Raw genomic sequence first — 25,577 nt, forward strand, 5'->3', positions numbered from 1 at the left:
TACAGATCCCTCTTACCCGGTGATGTGAGAGGCTGGTGGTCCTCCATCATGACGTCCTTGTTCAGATCCCTCTTACCCGGTGATGTGAGGGGCTGGTGGTCCTCCATCATGACGTCCCTGTACAGATCCCTCTTACCCGGTGATGTGAGGTTCTGATGGTCCTCCATCATGACGTCCTTGTACAGATCCCTCTTACCCGGTGATGTGAGGGGCCGGTGGTGCTCCATCATGACGTCCTTGTATAGATCCCTCTTACCCGGTGATGTGAGGGGCTGGTGGTCATCCATCATGACGTCCTTGTACTGATCCCTCTTACCCGGTGATGTGAGGGGCTGGTGGTCCACCATCATGACGTCCTTGTACAGATCCTTGTGTCCTATATACTCCCACTCCTCCATGGAGAAATAGACGGTGACATCCTGACACCTTATAGGAACCTGACACACAATGAGACAGTCATCATCCCGACACCTTCATATCGTTACTATATAATGTCCCAGCATTCCCGGTAGTCCTCACTTTTAGTGAGACGCATTAAAGAATGAAAAGTACAAATTGATGCAGCTCTATTCAGAAGTAAAATCTAATATCAGAGCTCCAATAGTGCGGTACTTGAGGGAGACGAACATTACAGCCCAGTTTGTCCCCTTTATGCCCCCACTTTTGATGTTTGATTTATGTACCTTTCCCTTTTATTCCCCTTCATCTACGATAAGTCACAATGCTGAATGGGCTTTGTTCATTAAATGGGGTGTTCTCTAAATAGGGACCGTTCACCCCTTCCCTGTTAGGTAGAATATACCTCTCTAACCTCGTTGTTTTATTGATCTATAATTTTTCTTAATACAAGAGATCCTTTGATCCGTGCGCTTCTTGCCCTTCTCTTCCCCTCCCTTTTTCATTTGTTCACATGTAGTTGGTGGTGTACACCAGGGCAGAATTAGAAGCAATAAGAGTCCTTGAGAGGAATGGTTTGTTACCCTTATAGCGTCTCCTGTGTATATAAAGCATTGCCGCAGACCCCTCGTAGGACTTCTCCTTTGTAGTTTAGGAACTGCTCTTATCGGTACATGACGCGGGGATGGAATCTTCGTCTAAACACCTGGGATGATGGTGGTTATACTCCAGGAGGACCGAATTGTGACAACGCTCTTGAGACTGGAAGATAGAATTTAAGACACTATGTAGTCTGGGACGGGTTGTAGATCATGAACATGAATCACTGGAGTAGTTGTACTATTAATGTGTCCTGTACAGTATAGTTAGTGCACCAATGAGGACAGCGCCATCATCTGCACGAGGCAGTAGTGAATGTATAGGTCATAAGTAATGCAGCAGTTCTACACCCACCCACCATACGGCTTCCTCTTCAATGTGAAACCCTGCGGTATATGAATTCATAATGGAGATTGTCGCCCCCTCCTGCTGGCTAGTTCTCTGTACAATCAGAGCCACTTATCTGGCGCAGAAAGTTTACATATCGGAGATCAGCGGTGAGAGCTCTGTTCTAAGGACCATGTGGGCGGCTCTTAAAAGAGCCTTTATGGTTAAATGTGGATAACCAGTGCTCACTTGCTCTTGGCGCTTTTGCTGCTCTCGGTCTTCTTGGGCAGCAGAACGGCCTGGATGTTGGGCAGGACGCCTCCCTGAGCGATGGTCACACCACCCAGCAGTTTGTTGAGCTCCTCGTCATTGCGCACGGCCAGCTGCAGGTGACTCGGGGGATGATTCGAGTCTTCTTGTTGTCCCGGGCGGCATTTCCAGGCCAGCTCCAGGATCTCAGCGGTCAGATATTCCAGCACAGCGGCCAGGTAGACCGGAGCGCCGGCGCCGACCCTCTCAGCGTAGTTGCCCTTGCGGAGAAGTCTGTGCACACGACCGACAGGGAACTGAAGTCCTGCCCGGGATGAGCGGGTCTTGGCTTTAGCCCGCACTTTGCCTCCTTGCTTTCCTCTTCCAGACATGACTATTATCTGATCAGATCTAACGGTTGTGCTCCGACCGTCACTTCTTATACCCGGATGGAGCAGAGGGCTTCTTCTCTGATTGGCCGCATCTAAAACTTGTATTCAACGCCAGACACTGTAGCCAATGAGGAAGTAGAATATTTCTATAGACTCGCAGATAACACCACGCCCCTTCCTCCGTCTCTACCAATAGGAACATCTCCCGCCTGAACTCGAATGGAGCAGAAATAAAGCAGCAGCGGCGGATTCTTTTCATTAGGCGCCAAGTAATGTGCCCCGTCCCTGCAGGAAGGACCCAAAGGCTCTTCTAAGAGCCCCCCACCAAGTATACAACAGAGCTGCCGCCTCCATCTTGTGCTTATTCGTGCGCATGTCTTTATTCCCGCTGGTCTCCCATGTCTAGAAGAGTCGCTCAGTCCGTGCAGCCGCTCCTCCGTGCTGCAGGATATGGGGGGACATTCCCGGGTGTGATAGCGCAGAGCTGCTGCTGCATTAGGGGCTTGTTATCTGCGGGCTGCACGGGCTGATTCTTCTCTATCCAACGATACCGTGAAATGCACAATTCCAACGTCCGCTACCAATCTCCAGTATTAGGCCTCATTTACACGAGCGTATGCGTTTTGCGCGCGCAAAAAACGCTGCGTTTTGCGCGCGTTTGTATGGCGTATGCACTGCGTATACGCAGCCTTGTTGCGTTTTAAACGCGCAAAAGGCATTTGACAGCTCCGTGTGTCATGATGCGCGGCTGCGTGATTTTCACGCAGCCGCCATCATAGAGATGAGGTAGTCGAGGCCCGTCACTGTCCAAGGTGCTGAAAGAGCTAACTGATCGGCAGTAACTCTTTCAGCACCCTCGACAGTGAATGCCGATCACAATATACACCAACCTGTGAATAAAAAAAGACGTTCAGACTTACCAAGAACTTCCTGCTTCCCCCAGTCCGGGCTCCCGGCCGTTGCCTTGGTGACGCGTCCCTCTCTTGTCATCCGGCCCCACCTCCCAGGATGACGCCGCAGTCCATGAGACCGCTGCAGCCTGTGATTGGCTGCAGCCTGTGCTTGGCCTGTGATTGGCTGCAGCTGTCATTTGGACTGAACTGTCATCCCGGGAGGTCGGACCGGAGTTATCGGTAAGTCAGAACGTCTTTTTTTTTTTACAGGTTCATGGATTTTCGGAGCGGAAGTCACTGTCCATGGTGCTGAACCAGTTTAACGCTTTCAGCACCGTGGACAGTGACTGTCTCCTGACGTCGCGTACCCGAACATTTTTTACCGGTTTCGGTCAAAACGAGTTTGGCCGAACCCGGTGAAGTTCGGTGCGCTCATCTCGAATTTGACACTCCGTTTGGATGTTTGTAAACAGAAAAGCACGTGGTGCTTTTCTGTTTACAATCAGGAGTTTGACAGCTCTTGCGCGAATCACGCAGTTCGCACGGAAGTGCTTCCGTGCGGCATGCGTGGTTTTCACGCACCCATTGACTTCAATGGGTGCGTGAGTGCGCGAAAAACGCACGATTATAGAACATGTCGTGAGTTTTTTTCTGCGCACACGCGCTGAGCGCAATTCACGCATCGTCTAAACAGCCCCATTGACTAATATAGGTGCGTACGACATGCGTGCAAAGCACGAGCGTCGCACGCGCGTATAATACGCTCGTGTAAACGAGGCCTAAAGGTGGTGACGTACAAACATGTAACACGTCTTTATTACATCCGTATCGTTCCCTAATTACCGGCATTATGTCCCTGTCCTCTCATGTGACCGGCATTATGTTCCTGTTCCCTCATATTACCGGCATTATGTCCCTGTCCTCTCATGTGACCGGCATTATGTTCCTGTTCTCTCATATTATCGGCATAATGTCACTGTTCCCTCAAATTACAGGCGTTATATCCCTGTTCCTTCATATTATCGGCACTACCTCCTTGTTCCTTCATATAACAGGCATTACATCCCTGTTCCTTCATATTACAGGTATTATGTCCCTGTTCCTTCATATTACATGTATTATGTCCCTTTTCCATCATATTACCGGCATTATGTCCCTGTTCCTACATATTACAGGCATTATTTCCCTGTTCCCTCATATTACAGGCATTATGTGCCTGTTCCTTCATCTTACCGGCATTATGTCCCTGTTCCCTCATATTAGCGGCATTACGTCCCGGCTCCTTCATATTACCGGCATTATGTACCTGTTCCTTCATCTTACCGACATTATGTCCTTGTCCCTTCATCTTACCGGCATTATGTCCCTGTTCCTTCATATTACCGGCATTACGTCCCTGTTCCCTCATCTTACCGCCATTTTGTCCCTGTTCCCACATCTTACCGGCAATATGTCCCTGTTCCCTCATCTTACTGGCTTTATGTCCCTGTTCCTTCGTATTAGGGGGGATTCACACGAGCGTGTATTCGGTCCGTGCGGGCCGCGTGGTTTTCACGCGGCACGCATGGACCAATACAAGTCTATGGGGCAGTACAGACAGTCCGTGCTTTTTGCGCAGCGTTTGTCTGCTGCGCAAAAAGCGCGACAGGTTCAATAAGGGTATGTTCACACGGCCTATTTACGGACGTAATTCGGGCGTTTTTGCCCCGAATTACGCCCGAAAATAGCGCCTCAATAGCGCTGACAAACATCTGCCCATTGAAAGCAATGGGCAGACGTTTGTCTGTTCACACGAGGCGTATATTTACGCGCCGCTGTCAAATGACGGCGCGTAAATAGACGCCCGCGTCAAAGAAGTGACCTGTCACTTCTTTGGCCGTAATTGGAGCCGTTCTTCATTCACTCCAATGAATAGCAGCGCCAATTACGGCCGTAAATGACGCGGCGTTCAAGCGCCTGCACATGCCGGTACGGCTGAAATTACGGGGATGTTTTCAGGCTGAAACATCCCCGTAATTTCAGCCGTAACGGACGCCCTCGTGTGAACATACCCTATAACTCTGCGTATTTCGCGCATCACGCACCCATTGAAGTCAATGGGTGCGTGAAAATCACGCGCACCACACGGAAGCACTTCCGTGGGACGAGCGTGATTCGCGCAACAGCAGTGAAAAGGATGAATGAAAACAGAAAAGCACCACGTGCTTTTCTGTTTCCAAGCATCCAAACGGAGTGTCTTTGCGAGGAGCGAACCCCGACAACCGAGGCAAACTTCACCGGGTTCGGCCAAACTCGTTTTGGCCGAACCCGGCAAAAAAATTTCCGGTCCGCGACGTCGGGAGAGATTCACTGTGCATGGTGCTGAAAGAGTTAAACTGTTTCAGCACCATGGACAGTGACTTGCGATCCCAAAATACATGAACCTGTAAAAAAAACCGAAGTTCTAACTTACCGATTACTCCTGTCTCCTTCCTGCAGTCCGACCTCCCGGGATGACACTTCAGTTCAAGTGACAGCTCCAGCCAATCACAGGCCAAGCACAGGCTGCAGCCAATCACAGGCTGCAGCGGTCACTTGGACTGCCGCGTCATCCAGGGAGGTGGGGCCCGATGTCAAGAGAGGCGCGTCACCAAGGACGCGTCACCAAGGACGCGTCACCAAGGCAACGGCCGGGAAGTTCTCCGTAAGTAGGAACTTTATCTTTTTTTTTTACAGGTTTTTCGCTGTTGTGTTCGGCATTCACTGTCGAGGGTGCTGAAAGAGTTAGCTCTTTCAGCACCTTGGACAGTGACGGGCGTCGACAAGCCTCATCTCTATGATGCCGGCTGCGCGAAAATCACGCAGCCGCGCATCAGACACGCATGACACACGCAGCTGTCAAATGGTTTTTGCGCTCGCAAAACGCCGCGTTGTTTGCGCGCGCAAAAACGCAACGCTCGTGTGAATCTACCCTTAGGGTATGTTCACACGGCCTATTTACGGACGTAAATCGGGCGTTTTTGCCCCGAATTACGCCAGAAAATAGCGCCTCAATAGCGCTGACAAACATCTGCCCATTGAAAGCAATGGGCAGACGTTTGTCTGTTCACACGAGGCGTATATTTACGCGCCGCTGTCAAATGACGGCGCGTAAATAGACGCCCGCGTCAAAGAAGTGACCTGTCACTTCTTTGGCCGTAATTAGAGCCGTTATTCATTGACTTCAATGAATAGCAGCGCTAATTACGGCCGAAATGGACGCGGCGTTCAAGCGCCTGCACATGCCGCTACGGCTGAAATTACGGGGATGTTTTCAGGCTGAAACATCTCCGTAATTTCAGCCGTTACAGACGCCCTCGTGTGAACATACCCTTACTGTTATTATTTCCCTGTTCCTTCATATTACAAACATTATGTCCCAGTTCATTCATATTACAGGCATTTTGTCCCTGTTCCTTCATATTACAGGCATTATGTACCTGTTCCTTCACCTTACCGACATTATGTCCTTGTTCTTTCATATTACCGGCATTATGTGCCTGACCCTTCATCTTACCGGCATTATGTCCCTGTTCCTTCATATTACCGGCATTACGTCCCTGTTCCCTCATCTTACCGGCAATATGTCCCTGTTCCCTCATCTTACCGGCAATATGTCCCTGTTCCCTCATCTGAACCGGCATTATGTGCCTGTTCCTTCATCTTACCGGCATTATATCTTTTTTCCTTCATATTACCGGCTCGTGAATGAAGTGAGTCCTAAGTATAGACAACGAACAGTGTTAGTACGAAGTAGAAATAGGTGCTTTCTGTTTCCTGTCATTATATTGCCAGCAGCTCGATTATACCAGCAGTCTGGCAAAGTGACATACAAGACAATGCAAGTCGATACTTATGTGGAACTTGGTGCTACAAATTGGTAGTTTGTTTTGAAAATCTCGTAACATTTGTAGCAATGAGAGCAGCTGGGAAAACACGGCCCCTCCAACATTGGGTTTTGCTCTTGAAAAATGCCGTATCAGCTGCATCAGTTTCTCCTTTTTCATTCATTCAATGCGTCTCATTAAATGTTGCTCTGCAAGAAACTGCACGCGTTACTGTAATAAAGTGAGTCCTATATAGGGACAGCAGACAGATTCATTATTAGTACTAGAGGTTAACAGATTTATTGCCAGCAGCCTTATTAATCCTAGCCGTCCGGCAGAATGAGATACGAAGCAATACGAGCCGATACGTGTGTCAAAGTTGGTCCCAGTAACAGATTTATTGTTTGTTTTAAGACTCTGGTAACATTAGTAGCAGTGACAGCAGCTAAGAAAACACTGGCCCTCTCTCCAAAGATTGCGGAAAGCACGTTGCCCAGCAGCAAGCTGGACGCCGAAGAAGCAACACCGCAAGTCAGCTGTTTGATCCACTGCTCGTGCGCTTATACAGCGCTATGAGCAACTAAACTGATATTCAGCGGTGAGTTTCTGCCACTCGTGTACATGCAGACATCGGCACAAACGGCGTCCGGCAGCGCCGCTACGAGGATGTGTTTTCCTGCCGGAGGATCACTCGGCAGCAAGTATAGCACTAAGGCACTCTTTCCCTTCAGATTAACATTCCCTGGTCTAAGACGGAATTCAGTCAGCTGCTTCTAGGACGCTATTAGGGGACACACTGCGGTCCACATATCCGGCACCTCACTGGAAGACCGACGTGATACTGAAGCCCCTACCCCCGTGTATATAGAAGTAGAAGATCGCTGCTCAGATTATAAACGAGGTCACCAGCAGACATCATAGCTGATCTATAGAGGATGTGGCGGCTCTGAGAAGAGCCTTTGTGTTGTAAGATAGAGCAGAGCAGGAGCGGAATTAACCTCCGAAGCCGTAGAGAGTGCGGCCCTGGCGTTTGAGCGCGTACACCACGTCCATAGCGGTGACGGTCTTCCTCTTAGCGTGCTCGGTGTAGGTGACGGCGTCACGGATGACGTTCTCCAGGAAAACCTTCAGGACGCCGCGAGTCTCTTCATAGATGAGACCGGAGATACGCTTGACGCCTCCCCTGCGAGCTAGACGGCGGATTGCAGGCTTGGTGATGCCCTGGATGTTATCACGGAGCACCTTCCTGTGACGCTTGGCACCGCCCTTACCGAGTCCTTTTCCTCCTTTACCACGACCAGACATCCTGTAAGCTGGAGCTAAAGAGAAATATTGCAGTGACAACCGCGGGGCGCGTCTTTATATAGACCTTGGGTGGACCAGAGAGAGAACTGTAATACATGTCACTTCCGGGGCGTTTCTCTCAGCAAATTCACATTACCAATCCCTCCCCCTCCCGTTGATTGGCTTAACTCAGATTTTGAATTGCAAGCTCATTTTACGATAACGGCCGCTCTTTTCCCGCTTCTACTTGTACTTTCATATTATCGTTATTATGTCCCTGTTCCTTCATATTACAGGCATTATGTCCCTGTTCCTTCATATTAACGGCATTATTTCCCTGTTCCTTCATATTACTGGTATTATGTCCCTGTTTCCTCATCTTACAGGCATTATGTCCCTGTTCCCTCATATTACAGGCATTATGTCCCTGTTCCCTCATTTTACAGGCATTATGCCCTATGTAGGAGGGAAAATGGACATAATGCCGGTAATATGTCCCTGTTCCCTCATCTTACCGCCATTATGTCCCTCTTCCGTCATCTTACAGGCATGATGTCCTTGTTCCCTCATATTACTGGCATTATGTCCCCTGTAGGAGGGTACAGGGGCATAATGCCGGTAATATGTCCCTGTTCCCTCATATTACAGACATTATGTCCCTGTTCCTTCATATTACCGGCATTATGTCCCTTTTCTATTACAGGGTGTAGAAGAAACCAGAGTCTGCTCCACCTGTATAGAAAATAAGCCCTCACAGACAAGAAATCGTCTGTTTCTCCTGTATTACAATAACGACTCAACACACTAGAGTTTGCCGCTACAATAACCTTGCATCAAAAAAAACAACAACAACGTTTGCTCCACCTGTATTACAATACATGGTACAGAGGAGACACCAGAGTCTGCTCCACCTGTATTACAATAAGGAGTCAACACATTAGAGTTTGCTGCTACATTAACCTAGCACCGAAAAACACACCTTTGTGCAAGGTTATTATAGCCTCAAACTCTGGTTGACTGGTTTTTGTAATGCAGGTGGAGCAGACTCTGGCGTCTCCTCTTTATCGGGTATTGTAATACCGGTGCAGCAAACTTTGGTGTTTTGTGCAAGATTATTGTAACAGCAAAGTCTGTATTACAATACCCGGCACAGAGGAGACACCAGAGTCTGCTCCGCCTGTATTACAATACCCGGCACAGAGGAGACACCAGTCTGCTCCGCCTGTATTACAATAACCACCCTTTATCCAGTCCTCGCCAGTGTGATTGATTGCTCTCTATCGTCAAGCAGTTTCCCCGGCATCTATGTTATAAATCGGACTACTACCCTCATCATTGTTATTTACAGATGTCCCATGCTTCCTTCCGTCTCCTAATGTACAATGTTCCGTTTCTTCTGGACAGTGTGATATTATGACGGGTCATCTGCCCGCAGGATCCGTGTCCCGGCTTCATCACACGCGGCAATGTCCCTCCCTGTCCGGCAGCCACAATGTATGAAGCAGCATCTGCACCGACACGAGAGCGGCCGCACATAGAACAGGGAGACTAGCGGGAGGCCAGACAATAGCAGGCACAGCTCTGTTGTAGACAAGGTGGGTGGCTCTTAGAAGAGCCTTTGTGTTCTTACTGCAGGGACGGGGCAGATTACTTGGCGCTGGTATACTTGGTGACGGCCTTGGTGCCCTCAGACACGGCGTGCTTGGCCAGCTCTCCAGGCAGTAGCAGGCGCACGGCAGTCTGGATCTCCCGGGAGGTGATGGTGGAGCGCTTGTTGTAGTGAGCCAGGCGGGAGGCTTCCCCCGCGATGCGCTCGAAGATGTCATTGACGAAGGAGTTCATGATGCCCATGGCCTTGGACGAGATGCCGGTGTCAGGGTGGACCTGCTTGAGCACCTTGTACACGTAAATGGCGTAGCTTTCCTTCCTGCTCTTTCTCCGCTTCTTGCCGTCCTTCTTCTGTGTCTTGGTGACGGCTTTCTTGGAGCCCTTCTTGGGCGCCGGGGCAGACTTAGCGGGCTCAGGCATGATCACACACGACGATCTTCTCACAACTGAGATAATGAAATGCTTTACCCTCCCACCGCTGCTGTATTTATACACGGGCTATGCAAATGAGCAACGCTGCCTGACCGCTGTTCTATTGGAAGAGCAAGTCATGTGACCTATGGAATCGTCATAAGCCACTCCCAGTGCAGCTAATTGGTGGTTTCCACAAGTCTGTTCTCTGTTGGTGGCTTTAAATCTATCCAATCACAGGTGCTGATGAGCGGTGCAGTAGCTTATAAAAGGCAGCAGAAAGGGTGTGATTGTTACGATACAGATAGAAGATTTCTCTGCTTTAGCGATGTCTGGACGTGGTAAACAGGGAGGCAAAGTGCGGGCTAAAGCCAAGACACGCTCATCCCGGGCAGGACTTCAGTTCCCTGTCGGTCGTGTGCACAGACTTCTACGCAAGGGCAACTACGCTCAGAGGGTGGGCGCCGGCGCTCCGGTTTACATGGCCGCTGTGCTTGAATATCTGACCGCTGAGATTCTGGAACTGGCCGGAAATGCCGCCCGGGACAATAAGAAGACCCGAATCATCCCCCGTCACCTGCAGCTGGCCGTGCGCAATGACGAGGAGCTCAACAAACTGCTGGGTGGTGTGACCATCGCTCAGGGAGGCGTCCTGCCCAACATCCAGGCTGTTCTGCTGCCCAAGAAGACTGAGAGCAGCAAAAGCGCCAAGAGCAAGTGAGCGCCGCTTATCCACATTTAACCATAAAGGCTCTTTTAAGAGCCGCCCACATGGTCCTTAGAACAGAGCTCACCGCTGATCTCCGATATGTAAACTTTCTGCGCCAGATAAGTGGCTCTGCTTGTGCAGAGATCTAGTCATATGAATTCATATACCGCGGGGTTTCACATTGAAAAAGAAGCCGTACGGTGGGTGGGTGTAGAACTGCTGCGTTACTCATGACCTATACATTCACTACTGCCTCGTGCAGATGATGGCGCTGTCCTCATTGGTGCACTAACTACAGGACACATTAATAGTACAACTACTCCAGTGATTCATGTTCATGATCTACAACCCGCCCCCGACTACATAGTGTCTTAAATTATATCTTCCAGTCTCAAGAGCGTCTCACTAAATGTTACTCTGCAGCAACTTCATGCGTTAGTGGGATGAGGTGAGTCCTAAGTATAGACAACGCACAGTGTTAGTACGAAGTAGAAATAGGTGCATTCTGTTTCCTGTCATTATATTGCCAGCAGCGCGATTATACCAGCAGTCTGGCAAAGTGAGATACAAGACAATGCAAGTCGATACTTATGTGGAACTTGGTGCTACAAATTGGTAGTTTGTTTTGAAAATCTCGTAACATTTGTAGCAATGAGAGCAGCTTGGAAAACACGGCCCCTCCAACATTGGGTTTTGCTCTTGAAAAATGCCGTATCAGCTGCATCAGTTTGTCCTTTTTCATTCATTGAATGCGTCTCATTAAATGTTGCTCTGCAAGAAACTGCACGCGTTACTGTAATAAAGTGAGTCCTATATAGGGACAGCAGACAGATTCATTATTAGTACTAGAGGTTAACAGATTTATTGCCAGCAGCCTTATTAATCCCAGCCGTCCGGCAGAATGAGATACGAAGCAATACGAGCCGATACGTGTGTCAAAGTTGGTCCCAGTAACAGATTTATTGTTTGTTGTAAGAATCTCGTAACATTAGTAGCAGTGACAGCAGCTAAGAAAACACTGGCCCTCTCTCCAAGGATTGCGGAAAGCACGTTGCCCAGCAGCAAGCTGGACGCCGAAGCAGCAACACAGCAAGTCAGCTGTTTGATCCACTGCTCGTGCGGATATTCAGCGGTGAGTTTCTGCCACTCCTGTACATGCAGGCATCGGCACAAACGGCGTCCGGCAGCGCCGCTACGAGGATGTGTTTTCCTGCCGGAGGATCACTCAGCAGCAAGTATAGCACTAAGGCACTCTTTCCCTTCAGATTAACATTCCCTGGTCTAAGACCCAATTCAGTCAGCTGCTTCTAGGACGCTATTAGGGGACTTGGGCAGTGTTAATGGGTTTAGATCTCTGATTTACAACGGTGACCGGGACTACACCCGATGATCATGACCTCACAGAATAAGAGTAGAATTCCCCTGCGCTTGTGTTCACACCGGGCGGAGGATACCTGCTCCCCCAACCTACACGCTGAGCCTGGTTTGCCTTTACAAGGAGTAGGGAACAAGGACTCCGCATACACTGGTCAGCGTTGGATCATTAGCTGCACATAACGGCGTCATTCCTCGCAGCAGCAGCGGAGGTTATTATAGGAAGAGCGATGTGCGGTCATCAGTGAGGAGTGGGGCGGGTTATCACTGCGATACAGCCGGAGAGGGAGGTGATGAATACAGCGCAGACATCAGGCATAACACATGACAGGACTGCTGAAAGGGCCGGATAACGTGAGTGATAGAGACGGGGACTGGTTATAGTGTAAATGGCGCTAAGCACTGATGTCCCTGTTCGTTCATATTACCGGAATTATGTCCATGTCCTCTCATATTACCGGCATAATATCCCTGTCCCCTCATATTACTGGCATTATGTCCCGTGTAGGAGGGCACAGGGAAATAATGCCGGTAATATGTCCCTGTTCCCTCATCTTCGAGGCATTATGTCCCAGTTCCTTCATATTACCGGCGTTACGTCCCTGTTCCTTCATATTAGCAGCATTATATCCCTGTTCCTTCATATTACAGGCATTATGTCACTGTTCCCTCATATTACAGGCATAATGCCATATGTAGGAGGGAAAAAGGACATAATGCCGGTAATATGTCCCTGTTCCCTCATATTACCGGCATTACGTCCCGGCTCGTTCATATTACCGGAATTACGTCCCTATTTATTTAAATTACCGGCATTATATCCCTGTACCTTCATATTACCAACATTATGTCCCTGTTCCTTCATATTACAGGCATTTTGTCCCTGTTCCTTCATATTACCGGTATTATGTCCTTGTTCCTTCATATTACAGGCATTATGTCCCTGTTACTTCATCTTACCGGCATTATCTCCTTGTTCCTTCATATTATCGGCATTACGTCCCTGTTCCTTCGTATTACCGGCATTACGTCCCGGTTTCTTCATATTACAGGCATTATTTCCCTGTTCCTTCATATTATCGGCATTATGCCCTGTTCCTTCATATTACAGGCATTATGTCCCTGTTCCTTCATATTACAGGCATTACGTCCCTGTTCCTTCATATTACCGGCATAATGCGCCTGTTCCTTCATATTACAGGCATTATGTCCCTGTTCCTTCATATTACAGGCATCATGTCCCTGTTCCTTCCTATTACCGGCATTACTTCCCTGTTCCTTCATATTACCGGCATTATGTCCCTGTTCCCTCATCTTCGAGGCATTATGTCCCTGTTCCTTCATATTACAGGCTTTATGTCCCTGTTCCTTCATATTACAGGCTTTATGTCCCTGTTCCCTCATCTGCCAGGCATTATGTCCCTGTTACTTCATCTTACCGGCATTATCTCCTTGTTCCTTCATATTATCGGCATTACGTCCCTGTTCCTTCGTATTACCGGCATTACGTCCCGGTTTCTTCATATTACAGGCATTATGTCCCTGTTCCTTCATATTACAGGCTTTATGTCCCTGTTCCTTCATATTACAGGCTTTATGTCCCTGTTCCTTCATATTACAGGCTTTATGTCCCTGTTCCCTCATCTGCCAGGCATTATGTCCCTGTTCCTTCAGCTGAACCGGCATTATGTTCCTGTCCCTTCATCTTACCGGCATTATGTCCCTGTTCCTTCATATTATCGGCATTACTTCCCTGTTCCCTCATCTTACCGGCATTTTGTCCCTGTTCCCTCATCTTACCGGCAATATGTCCCCGTTTCCTCATCTTACTGGCATTATGTCCCTGTTCCTTCTTATTACCGGCATTATTTTATTTCCCTGTTCCTTCATATTACCGGCATTATGTCCCTGTTCCCTCATCTGAACCGGCATTATATCTCTATTCCTTCATATTATCGGCTTTACGTCCCTGTTCCTTCATCTTACCGGCATTACGTCCCTGTTTCTTCATATTACCGGCATTACGTCCCGGCTTCTTCATATTATCGGCATTACGTCCCTGTTCCCTTATCTTACCGGCATTATGTCCCTGTTCCCTCATATTACCGGCATTTTGTCCCTGTTCCTTCATATTATCGGCATTACTTCCCTGTTCCTTCATATAACAGGAATTACGTCCCTGTTCCTTCATATTACAGGCATTATGTCCCTGTTCCTTCATATTACAGGCATAATGTCCCTGTTCCATCATATTACCGGCATTATGTCCCTGTTCCTTCATATTACAGGCATTATGTCCCTTTTCCTTCATATTATAGGCATTATTTCCCTGTTCCTTCATATTACTGCCATTATGTCCCGTGTAGGAGGGCACAGGGTCATAATGCCGGTAATATGGCCCAGTTCCCTCATCTTCGTGGCATTATGTCCCTGTTCCTTCATATTACCGGCATTATATCCCTGTTCCTTCATATTACAGGCATAATGTCCCTGTTCCTTCATATTACAGGCATTATGTCCATATGCCTTTATATTACCATCATTATGTCCCTGTTCCTTCATATTACCGGCATTATGTCCCTGTTCCTTCATATTACCGGCATTATGTCCCTGTTCCTTCATATTACAGGCATTATTTCCCTGTTCCTTCATATTACTGGCATTATGTCCCTGTTCCTTCATATTAACGACATTTTGTCCCTGTTCCCTCATCTTACCGGCAATATGTCCCTGTTCCCTCATCTTACCGGCATTATATCTTGTTCCTTCATATTACAGTCATTATTGCCCTGTTTCTTCATATTATCGGCATTACTTCCTTGTTCCTTCATATTACAGGCATAATGTCCCTGTTCCATCATATTACCGGCATTATGTCCCGGCTCCTTCATATTACAGGCATTATGTACCTGTTCCTTCACATTACTGCCATTATGTTCCGTGTAGGAGGGCACAGGGTCATAATGCCGGTAATATGGCCCAGTTCCCTCATCTTCGTGGCATTATGTCCCTGTTCCTTCATATTACCGGCATTATGTCCCTGTTCCTTCATATTACAGGCATTATGTCCATGTGCCTTTATATTACCATCATTATGTCCCTGTTCCTTCATATTACCGGCATTATGTCCCTGTTTCTTCATATTACCGGCATTGTGTCCCTGTTCCTTCATATTACAGGCATTATTTCCCTGTTCCTTCATATTACTGGCATTATGTCCCTGTTCCTTCATATTACAGGCTTTATGTCCTCGTACCTTCATATTACCGGCATTATTTCCCTGTTCCTTCATATTACCGGCATTATGTCCCTGTTCCTTCATATTACCGGCATTATGTCCCTGTTCCTTCCTATTACAGGCATTATGTCCCTGTTCCTTCATATTACAGGCTTTATGTCCCTGTTCCTTCATATTACCGGCATTATGTCCCTATTCCTTCATATTACCGGCATTATGTCCCTGTTCCTTCATATTACCGGCATTATGTCCCAGTTCCTTTATATTACAGCCATTATGTCCCTGTTCCTTCATATTACAGGCATTATGTCCCTATTCCTTCATATTACAGGCATTATGTCCCTGTTCCTTCATATTACCGGCTTTATGTCCTTGTTCCCTCATATTACAGGCATTATGTCCCTGTTCCTTCATATTATCGGCATTACTTCCCTGTTCCTTCATATAACAGGAATTACGTCCCTGTTCCTTCATATTACAGGCATTATGTCCCTGTTCCTTCATATTACAGGCATAATGTCCCTGTTCCATCATATTACCGGCATTATGTCCCTGTTCCTTCATATTACAGGCATTATGTCCCTTTTCCTTCATATTATAGGCATTATTTCCCTGTTCCTTCATATTACAAACATTATGTCCCAGTTCATTCATATTACAGGCATTTTGTCCCTGTTCCTTCATATTACAGGCATTATGTACCTGTTCCTTCACCTTACCGACATTATGTCCTTGTTCTTTCATATTACCGGCATTATGTGCCTGACCCTTCATCTTACCGGCATTATGTCCCTGTTCCTTCATATTACCGGCATTACGTCCCTGTTCCCTCATCTTACCGGCAATATGTCCCTGTTCCCTCATCTTACCGGCAATATGTCCCTGTTCCCTCATCTGAACCGGCATTATGTGCCTGTTCCTTCATCTTACCGGCATTATATCTTTTTTCCTTCATATTACCGGCTCGTGAATGAAGTGAGTCCTAAGTATAGACAACGAACAGTGTTAGTACGAAGTAGAAATAGGTGCTTTCTGTTTCCTGTCATTATATTGCCAGCAGCTCGATTATACCAGCAGTCTGGCAAAGTGACATACAAGACAATGCAAGTCGATACTTATGTGGAACTTGGTGCTACAAATTGGTAGTTTGTTTTGAAAATCTCGTAACATTTGTAGCAATGAGAGCAGCTGGGAAAACACGGCCCCTCCAACATTGGGTTTTGCTCTTGAAAAATGCCGTATCAGCTGCATCAGTTTCTCCTTTTTCATTCATTGAATGCGTCTCATTAAATGTTGCTCTGCAAGAAACTGCACGCGTTACTGTAATAAAGTGAGTCCTATATAGGGACAGCAGACAGATTCATTATTAGTACTAGAGGTTAACAGATTTATTGCCAGCAGCCTTATTAATCCTAGCCGTCCGGCAGAATGAGATACGAAGCAATACGAGCCGATACGTGTGTCAAAGTTGGTCCCAGTAACAGATTTATTGTTTGTTTTAAGACTCTGGTAACATTAGTAGCAGTGACAGCAGCTAAGAAAACACTGGCCCTCTCTCCAAAGATTGCGGAAAGCACGTTGCCCAGCAGCAAGCTGGACGCCGAAGAAGCAACACCGCAAGTCAGCTGTTTGATCCACTGCTCGTGCGCTTATACAGCGCTATGAGCAACTAAACTGATATTCAGCGGTGAGTTTCTGCCACTCGTGTACATGCAGACATCGGCACAAACGGCGTCCGGCAGCGCCGCTACGAGGATGTGTTTTCCTGCCGGAGGATCACTCGGCAGCAAGTATAGCACTAAGGCACTCTTTCCCTTCAGATTAACATTCCCTGGTCTAAGACGGAATTCAGTCAGCTGCTTCTAGGACGCTATTAGGGGACACACTGCGGTCCACATATCCGGCACCTCACTGGAAGACCGACGTGATACTGAAGCCCCTACCCCCGTGTATATAGAAGTAGAAGATCGCTGCTCAGATTATAAACGAGGTCACCAGCAGACATCATAGCTGATCTATAGAGGATGTGGCGGCTCTGAGAAGAGCCTTTGTGTTGTAAGATAGAGCAGAGCAGGAGCGGAATTAACCTCCGAAGCCGTAGAGAGTGCGGCCCTGGCGTTTGAGCGCGTACACCACGTCCATAGCGGTGACGGTCTTCCTCTTAGCGTGCTCGGTGTAGGTGACGGCGTCACGGATGACGTTCTCCAGGAAAACCTTCAGGACGCCGCGAGTCTCTTCATAGATGAGACCGGAGATACGCTTGACGCCTCCCCTGCGAGCTAGACGGCGGATTGCAGGCTTGGTGATGCCCTGGATGTTATCACGGAGCACCTTCCTGTGACGCTTGGCACCGCCCTTACCGAGTCCTTTTCCTCCTTTACCACGACCAGACATCCTGTAAGCTGGAGCTAAAGAGAAATATTGCAGTGACAACCGCGGGGCGCGTCTTTATATAGACCTTGGGTGGACCAGAGAGAGAACTGTAATACATGTCACTTCCGGGGCGTTTCTCTCAGCAAATTCACATTACCAATCCCTCCCCCTCCCGTTGATTGGCTTAACTCAGATTTTGAATTGCAAGCTCATTTTACGATAACGGCCGCTCTTTTCCCGCTTCTACTTGTACTTTCATATTATCGTTATTATGTCCCTGTTCCTTCATATTACAGGCATTATGTCCCTGTTCCTTCATATTAACGGCATTATTTCCCTGTTCCTTCATATTACTGGTATTATGTCCCTGTTTCCTCATCTTACAGGCATTATGTCCCTGTTCCCTCATATTACAGGCATTATGTCCCTGTTCCCTCATTTTACAGGCATTATGCCCTATGTAGGAGGGAAAATGGACATAATGCCGGTAATATGTCCCTGTTCCCTCATCTTACCGCCATTATGTCCCTCTTCCGTCATCTTACAGGCATGATGTCCTTGTTCCCTCATATTACTGGCATTATGTCCCCTGTAGGAGGGTACAGGGGCATAATGCCGGTAATATGTCCCTGTTCCCTCATATTACAGACATTATGTCCCTGTTCCTTCATATTACCGGCATTATGTCCCTTTTCTATTACAGGGTGTAGAAGAAACCAGAGTCTGCTCCACCTGTATAGAAAATAAGCCCTCACAGACAAGAAATCGTCTGTTTCTCCTGTATTACAATAACGACTCAACACACTAGAGTTTGCCGCTACAATAACCTTGCATCAAAAAAAACAACAACAACGTTTGCTCCACCTGTATTACAATACATGGTACAGAGGAGACACCAGAGTCTGCTCCACCTGTATTACAATAAGGAGTCAACACATTAGAGTTTGCTGCTACATTAACCTAGCACCGAAAAACACACCTTTGTGCAAGGTTATTATAGCCTCAAACTCTGGTTGACTGGTTTTTGTAATGCAGGTGGAGCAGACTCTGGCGTCTCCTCTTTATCGGGTATTGTAATACCGGTGCAGCAAACTTTGGTGTTTTGTGCAAGATTATTGTAACAGCAAAGTCTGTATTACAATACCCGGCACAGAGGAGACACCAGAGTCTGCTCCGCCTGTATTACAATACCCGGCACAGAGGAGACACCAGTCTGCTCCGCCTGTATTACAATAACCACCCTTTATCCAGTCCTCGCCAGTGTGATTGATTGCTCTCTATCGTCAAGCAGTTTCCCCGGCATCTATGTTATAAATCGGACTACTACCCTCATCATTGTTATTTACAGATGTCCCATGCTTCCTTCCGTCTCCTAATGTACAATGTTCCGTTTCTTCTGGACAGTGTGATATTATGACGGGTCATCTGCCCGCAGGATCCGTGTCCCGGCTTCATCACACGCGGCAATGTCCCTCCCTGTCCGGCAGCCACAATGTATGAAGCAGCATCTGCACCGACACGAGAGCGGCCGCACATAGAACAGGGAGACTAGCGGGAGGCCAGACAATAGCAGGCACAGCTCTGTTGTAGACAAGGTGGGTGGCTCTTAGAAGAGCCTTTGTGTTCTTACTGCAGGGACGGGGCAGATTACTTGGCGCTGGTATACTTGGTGACGGCCTTGGTGCCCTCAGACACGGCGTGCTTGGCCAGCTCTCCAGGCAGTAGCAGGCGCACGGCAGTCTGGATCTCCCGGGAGGTGATGGTGGAGCGCTTGTTGTAGTGAGCCAGGCGGGAGGCTTCCCCCGCGATGCGCTCGAAGATGTCATTGACGAAGGAGTTCATGATGCCCATGGCCTTGGACGAGATGCCGGTGTCAGGGTGGACCTGCTTGAGCACCTTGTACACGTAAATGGCGTAGCTTTCCTTCCTGCTCTTTCTCCGCTTCTTGCCGTCCTTCTTCTGTGTCTTGGTGACGGCTTTCTTGGAGCCCTTCTTGGGCGCCGGGGCAGACTTAGCGGGCTCAGGCATGATCACACACGACGATCTTCTCACAACTGAGATAATGAAATGCTTTACCCTCCCACCGCTGCTGTATTTATACACGGGCTATGCAAATGAGCAACGCTGCCTGACCGCTGTTCTATTGGAAGAGCAAGTCATGTGACCTATGGAATCGTCATAAGCCACTCCCAGTGCAGCTAATTGGTGGTTTCCACAAGTCTGTTCTCTGTTGGTGGCTTTAAATCTATCCAATCACAGGTGCTGATGAGCGGTGCAGTAGCTTATAAAAGGCAGCAGAAAGGGTGTGATTGTTACGATACAGATAGAAGATTTCTCTGCTTTAGCGATGTCTGGACGTGGTAAACAGGGAGGCAAAGTGCGGGCTAAAGCCAAGACACGCTCATCCCGGGCAGGACTTCAGTTCCCTGTCGGTCGTGTGCACAGACTTCTACGCAAGGGCAACTACGCTCAGAGGGTGGGCGCCGGCGCTCCGGTTTACATGGCCGCTGTGCTTGAATATCTGACCGCTGAGATTCTGGAACTGGCCGGAAATGCCGCCCGGGACAATAAGAAGACCCGAATCATCCCCCGTCACCTGCAGCTGGCCGTGCGCAATGACGAGGAGCTCAACAAACTGCTGGGTGGTGTGACCATCGCTCAGGGAGGCGTCCTGCCCAACATCCAGGCTGTTCTGCTGCCCAAGAAGACTGAGAGCAGCAAAAGCGCCAAGAGCAAGTGAGCGCCGCTTATCCACATTTAACCATAAAGGCTCTTTTAAGAGCCGCCCACATGGTCCTTAGAACAGAGCTCACCGCTGATCTCCGATATGTAAACTTTCTGCGCCAGATAAGTGGCTCTGCTTGTGCAGAGATCTAGTCATATGAATTCATATACCGCGGGGTTTCACATTGAAAAAGAAGCCGTACGGTGGGTGGGTGTAGAACTGCTGCGTTACTCATGACCTATACATTCACTACTGCCTCGTGCAGATGATGGCGCTGTCCTCATTGGTGCACTAACTACAGGACACATTAATAGTACAACTACTCCAGTGATTCATGTTCATGATCTACAACCCGCCCCCGACTACATAGTGTCTTAAATTATATCTTCCAGTCTCAAGAGCGTCTCACTAAATGTTACTCTGCAGCAACTTCATGCGTTAGTGGGATGAGGTGAGTCCTAAGTATAGACAACGCACAGTGTTAGTACGAAGTAGAAATAGGTGCATTCTGTTTCCTGTCATTATATTGCCAGCAGCGCGATTATACCAGCAGTCTGGCAAAGTGAGATACAAGACAATGCAAGTCGATACTTATGTGGAACTTGGTGCTACAAATTGGTAGTTTGTTTTGAAAATCTCGTAACATTTGTAGCAATGAGAGCAGCTTGGAAAACACGGCCCCTCCAACATTGGGTTTTGCTCTTGAAAAATGCCGTATCAGCTGCATCAGTTTGTCCTTTTTCATTCATTGAATGCGTCTCATTAAATGTTGCTCTGCAAGAAACTGCACGCGTTACTGTAATAAAGTGAGTCCTATATAGGGACAGCAGACAGATTCATTATTAGTACTAGAGGTTAACAGATTTATTGCCAGCAGCCTTATTAATCCCAGCCGTCCGGCAGAATGAGATACGAAGCAATACGAGCCGATACGTGTGTCAAAGTTGGTCCCAGTAACAGATTTATTGTTTGTTGTAAGAATCTCGTAACATTAGTAGCAGTGACAGCAGCTAAGAAAACACTGGCCCTCTCTCCAAGGATTGCGGAAAGCACGTTGCCCAGCAGCAAGCTGGACGCCGAAGCAGCAACACAGCAAGTCAGCTGTTTGATCCACTGCTCGTGCGGATATTCAGCGGTGAGTTTCTGCCACTCCTGTACATGCAGGCATCGGCACAAACGGCGTCCGGCAGCGCCGCTACGAGGATGTGTTTTCCTGCCGGAGGATCACTCAGCAGCAAGTATAGCACTAAGGCACTCTTTCCCTTCAGATTAACATTCCCTGGTCTAAGACCCAATTCAGTCAGCTGCTTCTAGGACGCTATTAGGGGACTTGGGCAGTGTTAATGGGTTTAGATCTCTGATTTACAACGGTGACCGGGACTACACCCGATGATCATGACCTCACAGAATAAGAGTAGAATTCCCCTGCGCTTGTGTTCACACCGGGCGGAGGATACCTGCTCCCCCAACCTACACGCTGAGCCTGGTTTGCCTTTACAAGGAGTAGGGAACAAGGACTCCGCATACACTGGTCAGCGTTGGATCATTAGCTGCACATAACGGCGTCATTCCTCGCAGCAGCAGCGGAGGTTATTATAGGAAGAGCGATGTGCGGTCATCAGTGAGGAGTGGGGCGGGTTATCACTGCGATACAGCCGGAGAGGGAGGTGATGAATACAGCGCAGACATCAGGCATAACACATGACAGGACTGCTGAAAGGGCCGGATAACGTGAGTGATAGAGACGGGGACTGGTTATAGTGTAAATGGCGCTAAGCACTGATGTCCCTGTTCGTTCATATTACCGGAATTATGTCCATGTCCTCTCATATTACCGGCATAATATCCCTGTCCCCTCATATTACTGGCATTATGTCCCGTGTAGGAGGGCACAGGGAAATAATGCCGGTAATATGTCCCTGTTCCCTCATCTTCGAGGCATTATGTCCCAGTTCCTTCATATTACCGGCGTTACGTCCCTGTTCCTTCATATTAGCAGCATTATATCCCTGTTCCTTCATATTACAGGCATTATGTCACTGTTCCCTCATATTACAGGCATAATGCCATATGTAGGAGGGAAAAAGGACATAATGCCGGTAATATGTCCCTGTTCCCTCATATTACCGGCATTACGTCCCGGCTCGTTCATATTACCGGAATTACGTCCCTATTTATTTAAATTACCGGCATTATATCCCTGTACCTTCATATTACCAACATTATGTCCCTGTTCCTTCATATTACAGGCATTTTGTCCCTGTTCCTTCATATTACCGGTATTATGTCCTTGTTCCTTCATATTACAGGCATTATGTCCCTGTTACTTCATCTTACCGGCATTATCTCCTTGTTCCTTCATATTATCGGCATTACGTCCCTGTTCCTTCGTATTACCGGCATTACGTCCCGGTTTCTTCATATTACAGGCATTATTTCCCTGTTCCTTCATATTATCGGCATTATGCCCTGTTCCTTCATATTACAGGCATTATGTCCCTGTTCCTTCATATTACAGGCATTACGTCCCTGTTCCTTCATATTACCGGCATAATGCGCCTGTTCCTTCATATTACAGGCATTATGTCCCTGTTCCTTCATATTACAGGCATCATGTCCCTGTTCCTTCCTATTACCGGCATTACTTCCCTGTTCCTTCATATTACCGGCATTATGTCCCTGTTCCCTCATCTTCGAGGCATTATGTCCCTGTTCCTTCATATTACAGGCTTTATGTCCCTGTTCCTTCATATTACAGGCTTTATGTCCCTGTTCCCTCATCTGCCAGGCATTATGTCCCTGTTACTTCATCTTACCGGCATTATCTCCTTGTTCCTTCATATTATCGGCATTACGTCCCTGTTCCTTCGTATTACCGGCATTACGTCCCGGTTTCTTCATATTACAGGCATTATGTCCCTGTTCCTTCATATTACAGGCTTTATGTCCCTGTTCCTTCATATTACAGGCTTTATGTCCCTGTTCCTTCATATTACAGGCTTTATGTCCCTGTTCCCTCATCTGCCAGGCATTATGTCCCTGTTCCTTCAGCTGAACCGGCATTATGTTCCTGTCCCTTCATCTTACCGGCATTATGTCCCTGTTCCTTCATATTATCGGCATTACTTCCCTGTTCCCTCATCTTACCGGCATTTTGTCCCTGTTCCCTCATCTTACCGGCAATATGTCCCCGTTTCCTCATCTTACTGGCATTATGTCCCTGTTCCTTCTTATTGCCGGCATTATTTTATTTCCCTGTTCCTTCATATTACCGGCATTATGTCCCTGTTCCCTCATCTGAACCGGCATTATATCTCTATTCCTTCATATTATCGGCTTTACGTCCCTGTTCCTTCATCTTACCGGCATTACGTCCCTGTTTCTTCATATTACCGGCATTACGTCCCGGCTTCTTCATATTATCGGCATTACGTCCCTGTTCCCTTATCTTACCGGCATTATGTCCCTGTTCCCTCATATTACCGGCATTTTGTCCCTGTTCCTTCATATTATCGGCATTACTTCCCTGTTCCTTCATATAACAGGAATTACGTCCCTGTTCCTTCATATTACAGGCATTATGTCCCTGTTCCTTCATATTACAGGCATAATGTCCCTGTTCCATCATATTACCGGCATTATGTCCCTGTTCCTTCATATTACAGGCATTATGTCCCTTTTCCTTCATATTATAGGCATTATTTCCCTGTTCCTTCATATTACTGCCATTATGTCCCGTGTAGGAGGGCACAGGGTCATAATGCCGGTAATATGGCCCAGTTCCCTCATCTTCGTGGCATTATGTCCCTGTTCCTTCATATTACCGGCATTATATCCCTGTTCCTTCATATTACAGGCATAATGTCCCTGTTCCTTCATATTACAGGCATTATGTCCATATGCCTTTATATTACCATCATTATGTCCCTGTTCCTTCATATTACCGGCATTATGTCCCTGTTCCTTCATATTACCGGCATTATGTCCCTGTTCCTTCATATTACAGGCATTATTTCCCTGTTCCTTCATATTACTGGCATTATGTCCCTGTTCCTTCATATTAACGACATTTTGTCCCTGTTCCCTCATCTTACCGGCAATATGTCCCTGTTCCCTCATCTTACCGGCATTATATCTTGTTCCTTCATATTACAGTCATTATTGCCCTGTTTCTTCATATTATCGGCATTACTTCCTTGTTCCTTCATATTACAGGCATAATGTCCCTGTTCCATCATATTACCGGCATTATGTCCCGGCTCCTTCATATTACAGGCATTATGTACCTGTTCCTTCACATTACTGCCATTATGTTCCGTGTAGGAGGGCACAGGGTCATAATGCCGGTAATATGGCCCAGTTCCCTCATCTTCGTGGCATTATGTCCCTGTTCCTTCATATTACCGGCATTATGTCCCTGTTCCTTCATATTACAGGCATTATGTCCATGTGCCTTTATATTACCATCATTATGTCCCTGTTCCTTCATATTACCGGCATTATGTCCCTGTTTCTTCATATTACCGGCATTGTGTCCCTGTTCCTTCATATTACAGGCATTATTTCCCTGTTCCTTCATATTACTGGCATTATGTCCCTGTTCCTTCATATTACAGGCTTTATGTCCTCGTACCTTCATATTACCGGCATTATTTCCCTGTTCCTTCATATTACCGGCATTATGTCCCTGTTCCTTCATATTACCGGCATTATGTCCCTGTTCCTTCCTATTACAGGCATTATGTCCCTGTTCCTTCATATTACAGGCTTTATGTCCCTGTTCCTTCATATTACCGGCATTATGTCCCTATTCCTTCATATTACCGGCATTATGTCCCTGTTCCTTCATATTACCGGCATTATGTCCCAGTTCCTTTATATTACAGCCATTATGTCCCTGTTCCTTCATATTACAGGCATTATGTCCCTATTCCTTCATATTACAGGCATTATGTCCCTGTTCCTTCATATTACCGGCTTTATGTCCTTGTTCCCTCATATTACAGGCATTATGTCCCTGTTCCTTCATATTATCGGCATTACTTCCCTGTTCCTTCATATAACAGGAATTACGTCCCTGTTCCTTCATATTACAGGCATTATGTCCCTGTTCCTTCATATTACAGGCATAATGTCCCTGTTCCATCATATTA

At 47.4% G+C, this 25,577-nt stretch overlaps 7 protein-coding genes across 7 annotated transcripts; 2 read left to right on the forward strand and 5 right to left on the reverse strand.

The window, feature by feature from the left end:
* Positions 1 to 1,568: 1,568 nt before the first annotated feature.
* On the reverse strand, positions 1,569 to 1,964 carry LOC142663781 (histone H2A type 1-like). Its single transcript, XM_075842614.1, is given in 3 exon segments — positions 1,569 to 1,715; positions 1,718 to 1,762; positions 1,764 to 1,964. Coding segments are annotated over 3 exon segments (393 nt in total).
* Positions 1,965 to 7,695: 5,731 nt separating this feature from the next.
* On the reverse strand, positions 7,696 to 8,008 carry LOC142663804 (histone H4). The gene has a single exon (XM_075842636.1). The coding sequence runs from the start codon at positions 8,005 to 8,007 to the stop codon at positions 7,696 to 7,698; it is 312 nt and encodes a 103-aa protein (XP_075698751.1). The 5' UTR covers position 8,008.
* Positions 8,009 to 9,607: 1,599 nt separating this feature from the next.
* Positions 9,608 to 10,030, reverse strand: LOC142663782 (histone H2B 1.1). Its single transcript, XM_075842615.1, has one exon. It carries the CDS (start codon positions 10,012 to 10,014, stop codon positions 9,634 to 9,636), a length of 381 nt encoding a protein of 126 aa, XP_075698730.1. The 5' UTR covers positions 10,015 to 10,030; the 3' UTR covers positions 9,608 to 9,633.
* Positions 10,031 to 10,322: 292 nt separating this feature from the next.
* On the forward strand, positions 10,323 to 10,775 carry LOC142663769 (histone H2A type 1-like). Its single transcript, XM_075842602.1, has one exon. The coding sequence runs from the start codon at positions 10,334 to 10,336 to the stop codon at positions 10,724 to 10,726; it is 393 nt and encodes a 130-aa protein (XP_075698717.1). The 5' UTR covers positions 10,323 to 10,333; the 3' UTR covers positions 10,727 to 10,775.
* A 6,633-nt stretch (positions 10,776 to 17,408) lies between these two features.
* Positions 17,409 to 17,721, reverse strand: LOC142663805 (histone H4). The gene has a single exon (XM_075842637.1). It carries the CDS (start codon positions 17,718 to 17,720, stop codon positions 17,409 to 17,411), a length of 312 nt encoding a protein of 103 aa, XP_075698752.1. The 5' UTR covers position 17,721.
* A 1,625-nt stretch (positions 17,722 to 19,346) lies between these two features.
* On the reverse strand, positions 19,347 to 19,727 carry LOC142662982 (histone H2B 1.1). The gene has a single exon (XM_075841273.1). It carries the CDS (start codon positions 19,725 to 19,727, stop codon positions 19,347 to 19,349), a length of 381 nt encoding a protein of 126 aa, XP_075697388.1.
* Positions 19,728 to 20,035: 308 nt separating this feature from the next.
* LOC142663770 (histone H2A type 1-like) lies at positions 20,036 to 20,488 on the forward strand. Its single transcript, XM_075842603.1, has one exon. The coding sequence runs from the start codon at positions 20,047 to 20,049 to the stop codon at positions 20,437 to 20,439; it is 393 nt and encodes a 130-aa protein (XP_075698718.1). The 5' UTR covers positions 20,036 to 20,046; the 3' UTR covers positions 20,440 to 20,488.
* The last annotated feature ends 5,089 nt before the right edge of the window (positions 20,489 to 25,577 follow it).

The sequence above is a fragment of the Rhinoderma darwinii genome, chromosome 11 (genome assembly GCF_050947455.1).
Source record: "Rhinoderma darwinii isolate aRhiDar2 chromosome 11, aRhiDar2.hap1, whole genome shotgun sequence".
Lineage (NCBI taxonomy): Eukaryota > Metazoa > Chordata > Amphibia > Anura > Rhinodermatidae > Rhinoderma > Rhinoderma darwinii.

Excerpts from the sequence above, each read along its gene's own strand:
- LOC142663769 (XM_075842602.1), top strand. The coding sequence starts at position 10,334 with ATGTCTGGACGTGGTAAACAGGGAGGCAAAGTGCGGGCTAAAGCCAAG.
- LOC142662982 (XM_075841273.1), bottom strand. The coding sequence starts at position 19,727 with ATGCCTGAGCCCGCTAAGTCTGCCCCGGCGCCCAAGAAGGGCTCCAAG.
- LOC142663782 (XM_075842615.1), bottom strand. The coding sequence starts at position 10,014 with ATGCCTGAGCCCGCTAAGTCTGCCCCGGCGCCCAAGAAGGGCTCCAAG.
- LOC142663804 (XM_075842636.1), bottom strand. The coding sequence starts at position 8,007 with ATGTCTGGTCGTGGTAAAGGAGGAAAAGGACTCGGTAAGGGCGGTGCC.
- LOC142663805 (XM_075842637.1), bottom strand. The coding sequence starts at position 17,720 with ATGTCTGGTCGTGGTAAAGGAGGAAAAGGACTCGGTAAGGGCGGTGCC.
- LOC142663770 (XM_075842603.1), top strand. The coding sequence starts at position 20,047 with ATGTCTGGACGTGGTAAACAGGGAGGCAAAGTGCGGGCTAAAGCCAAG.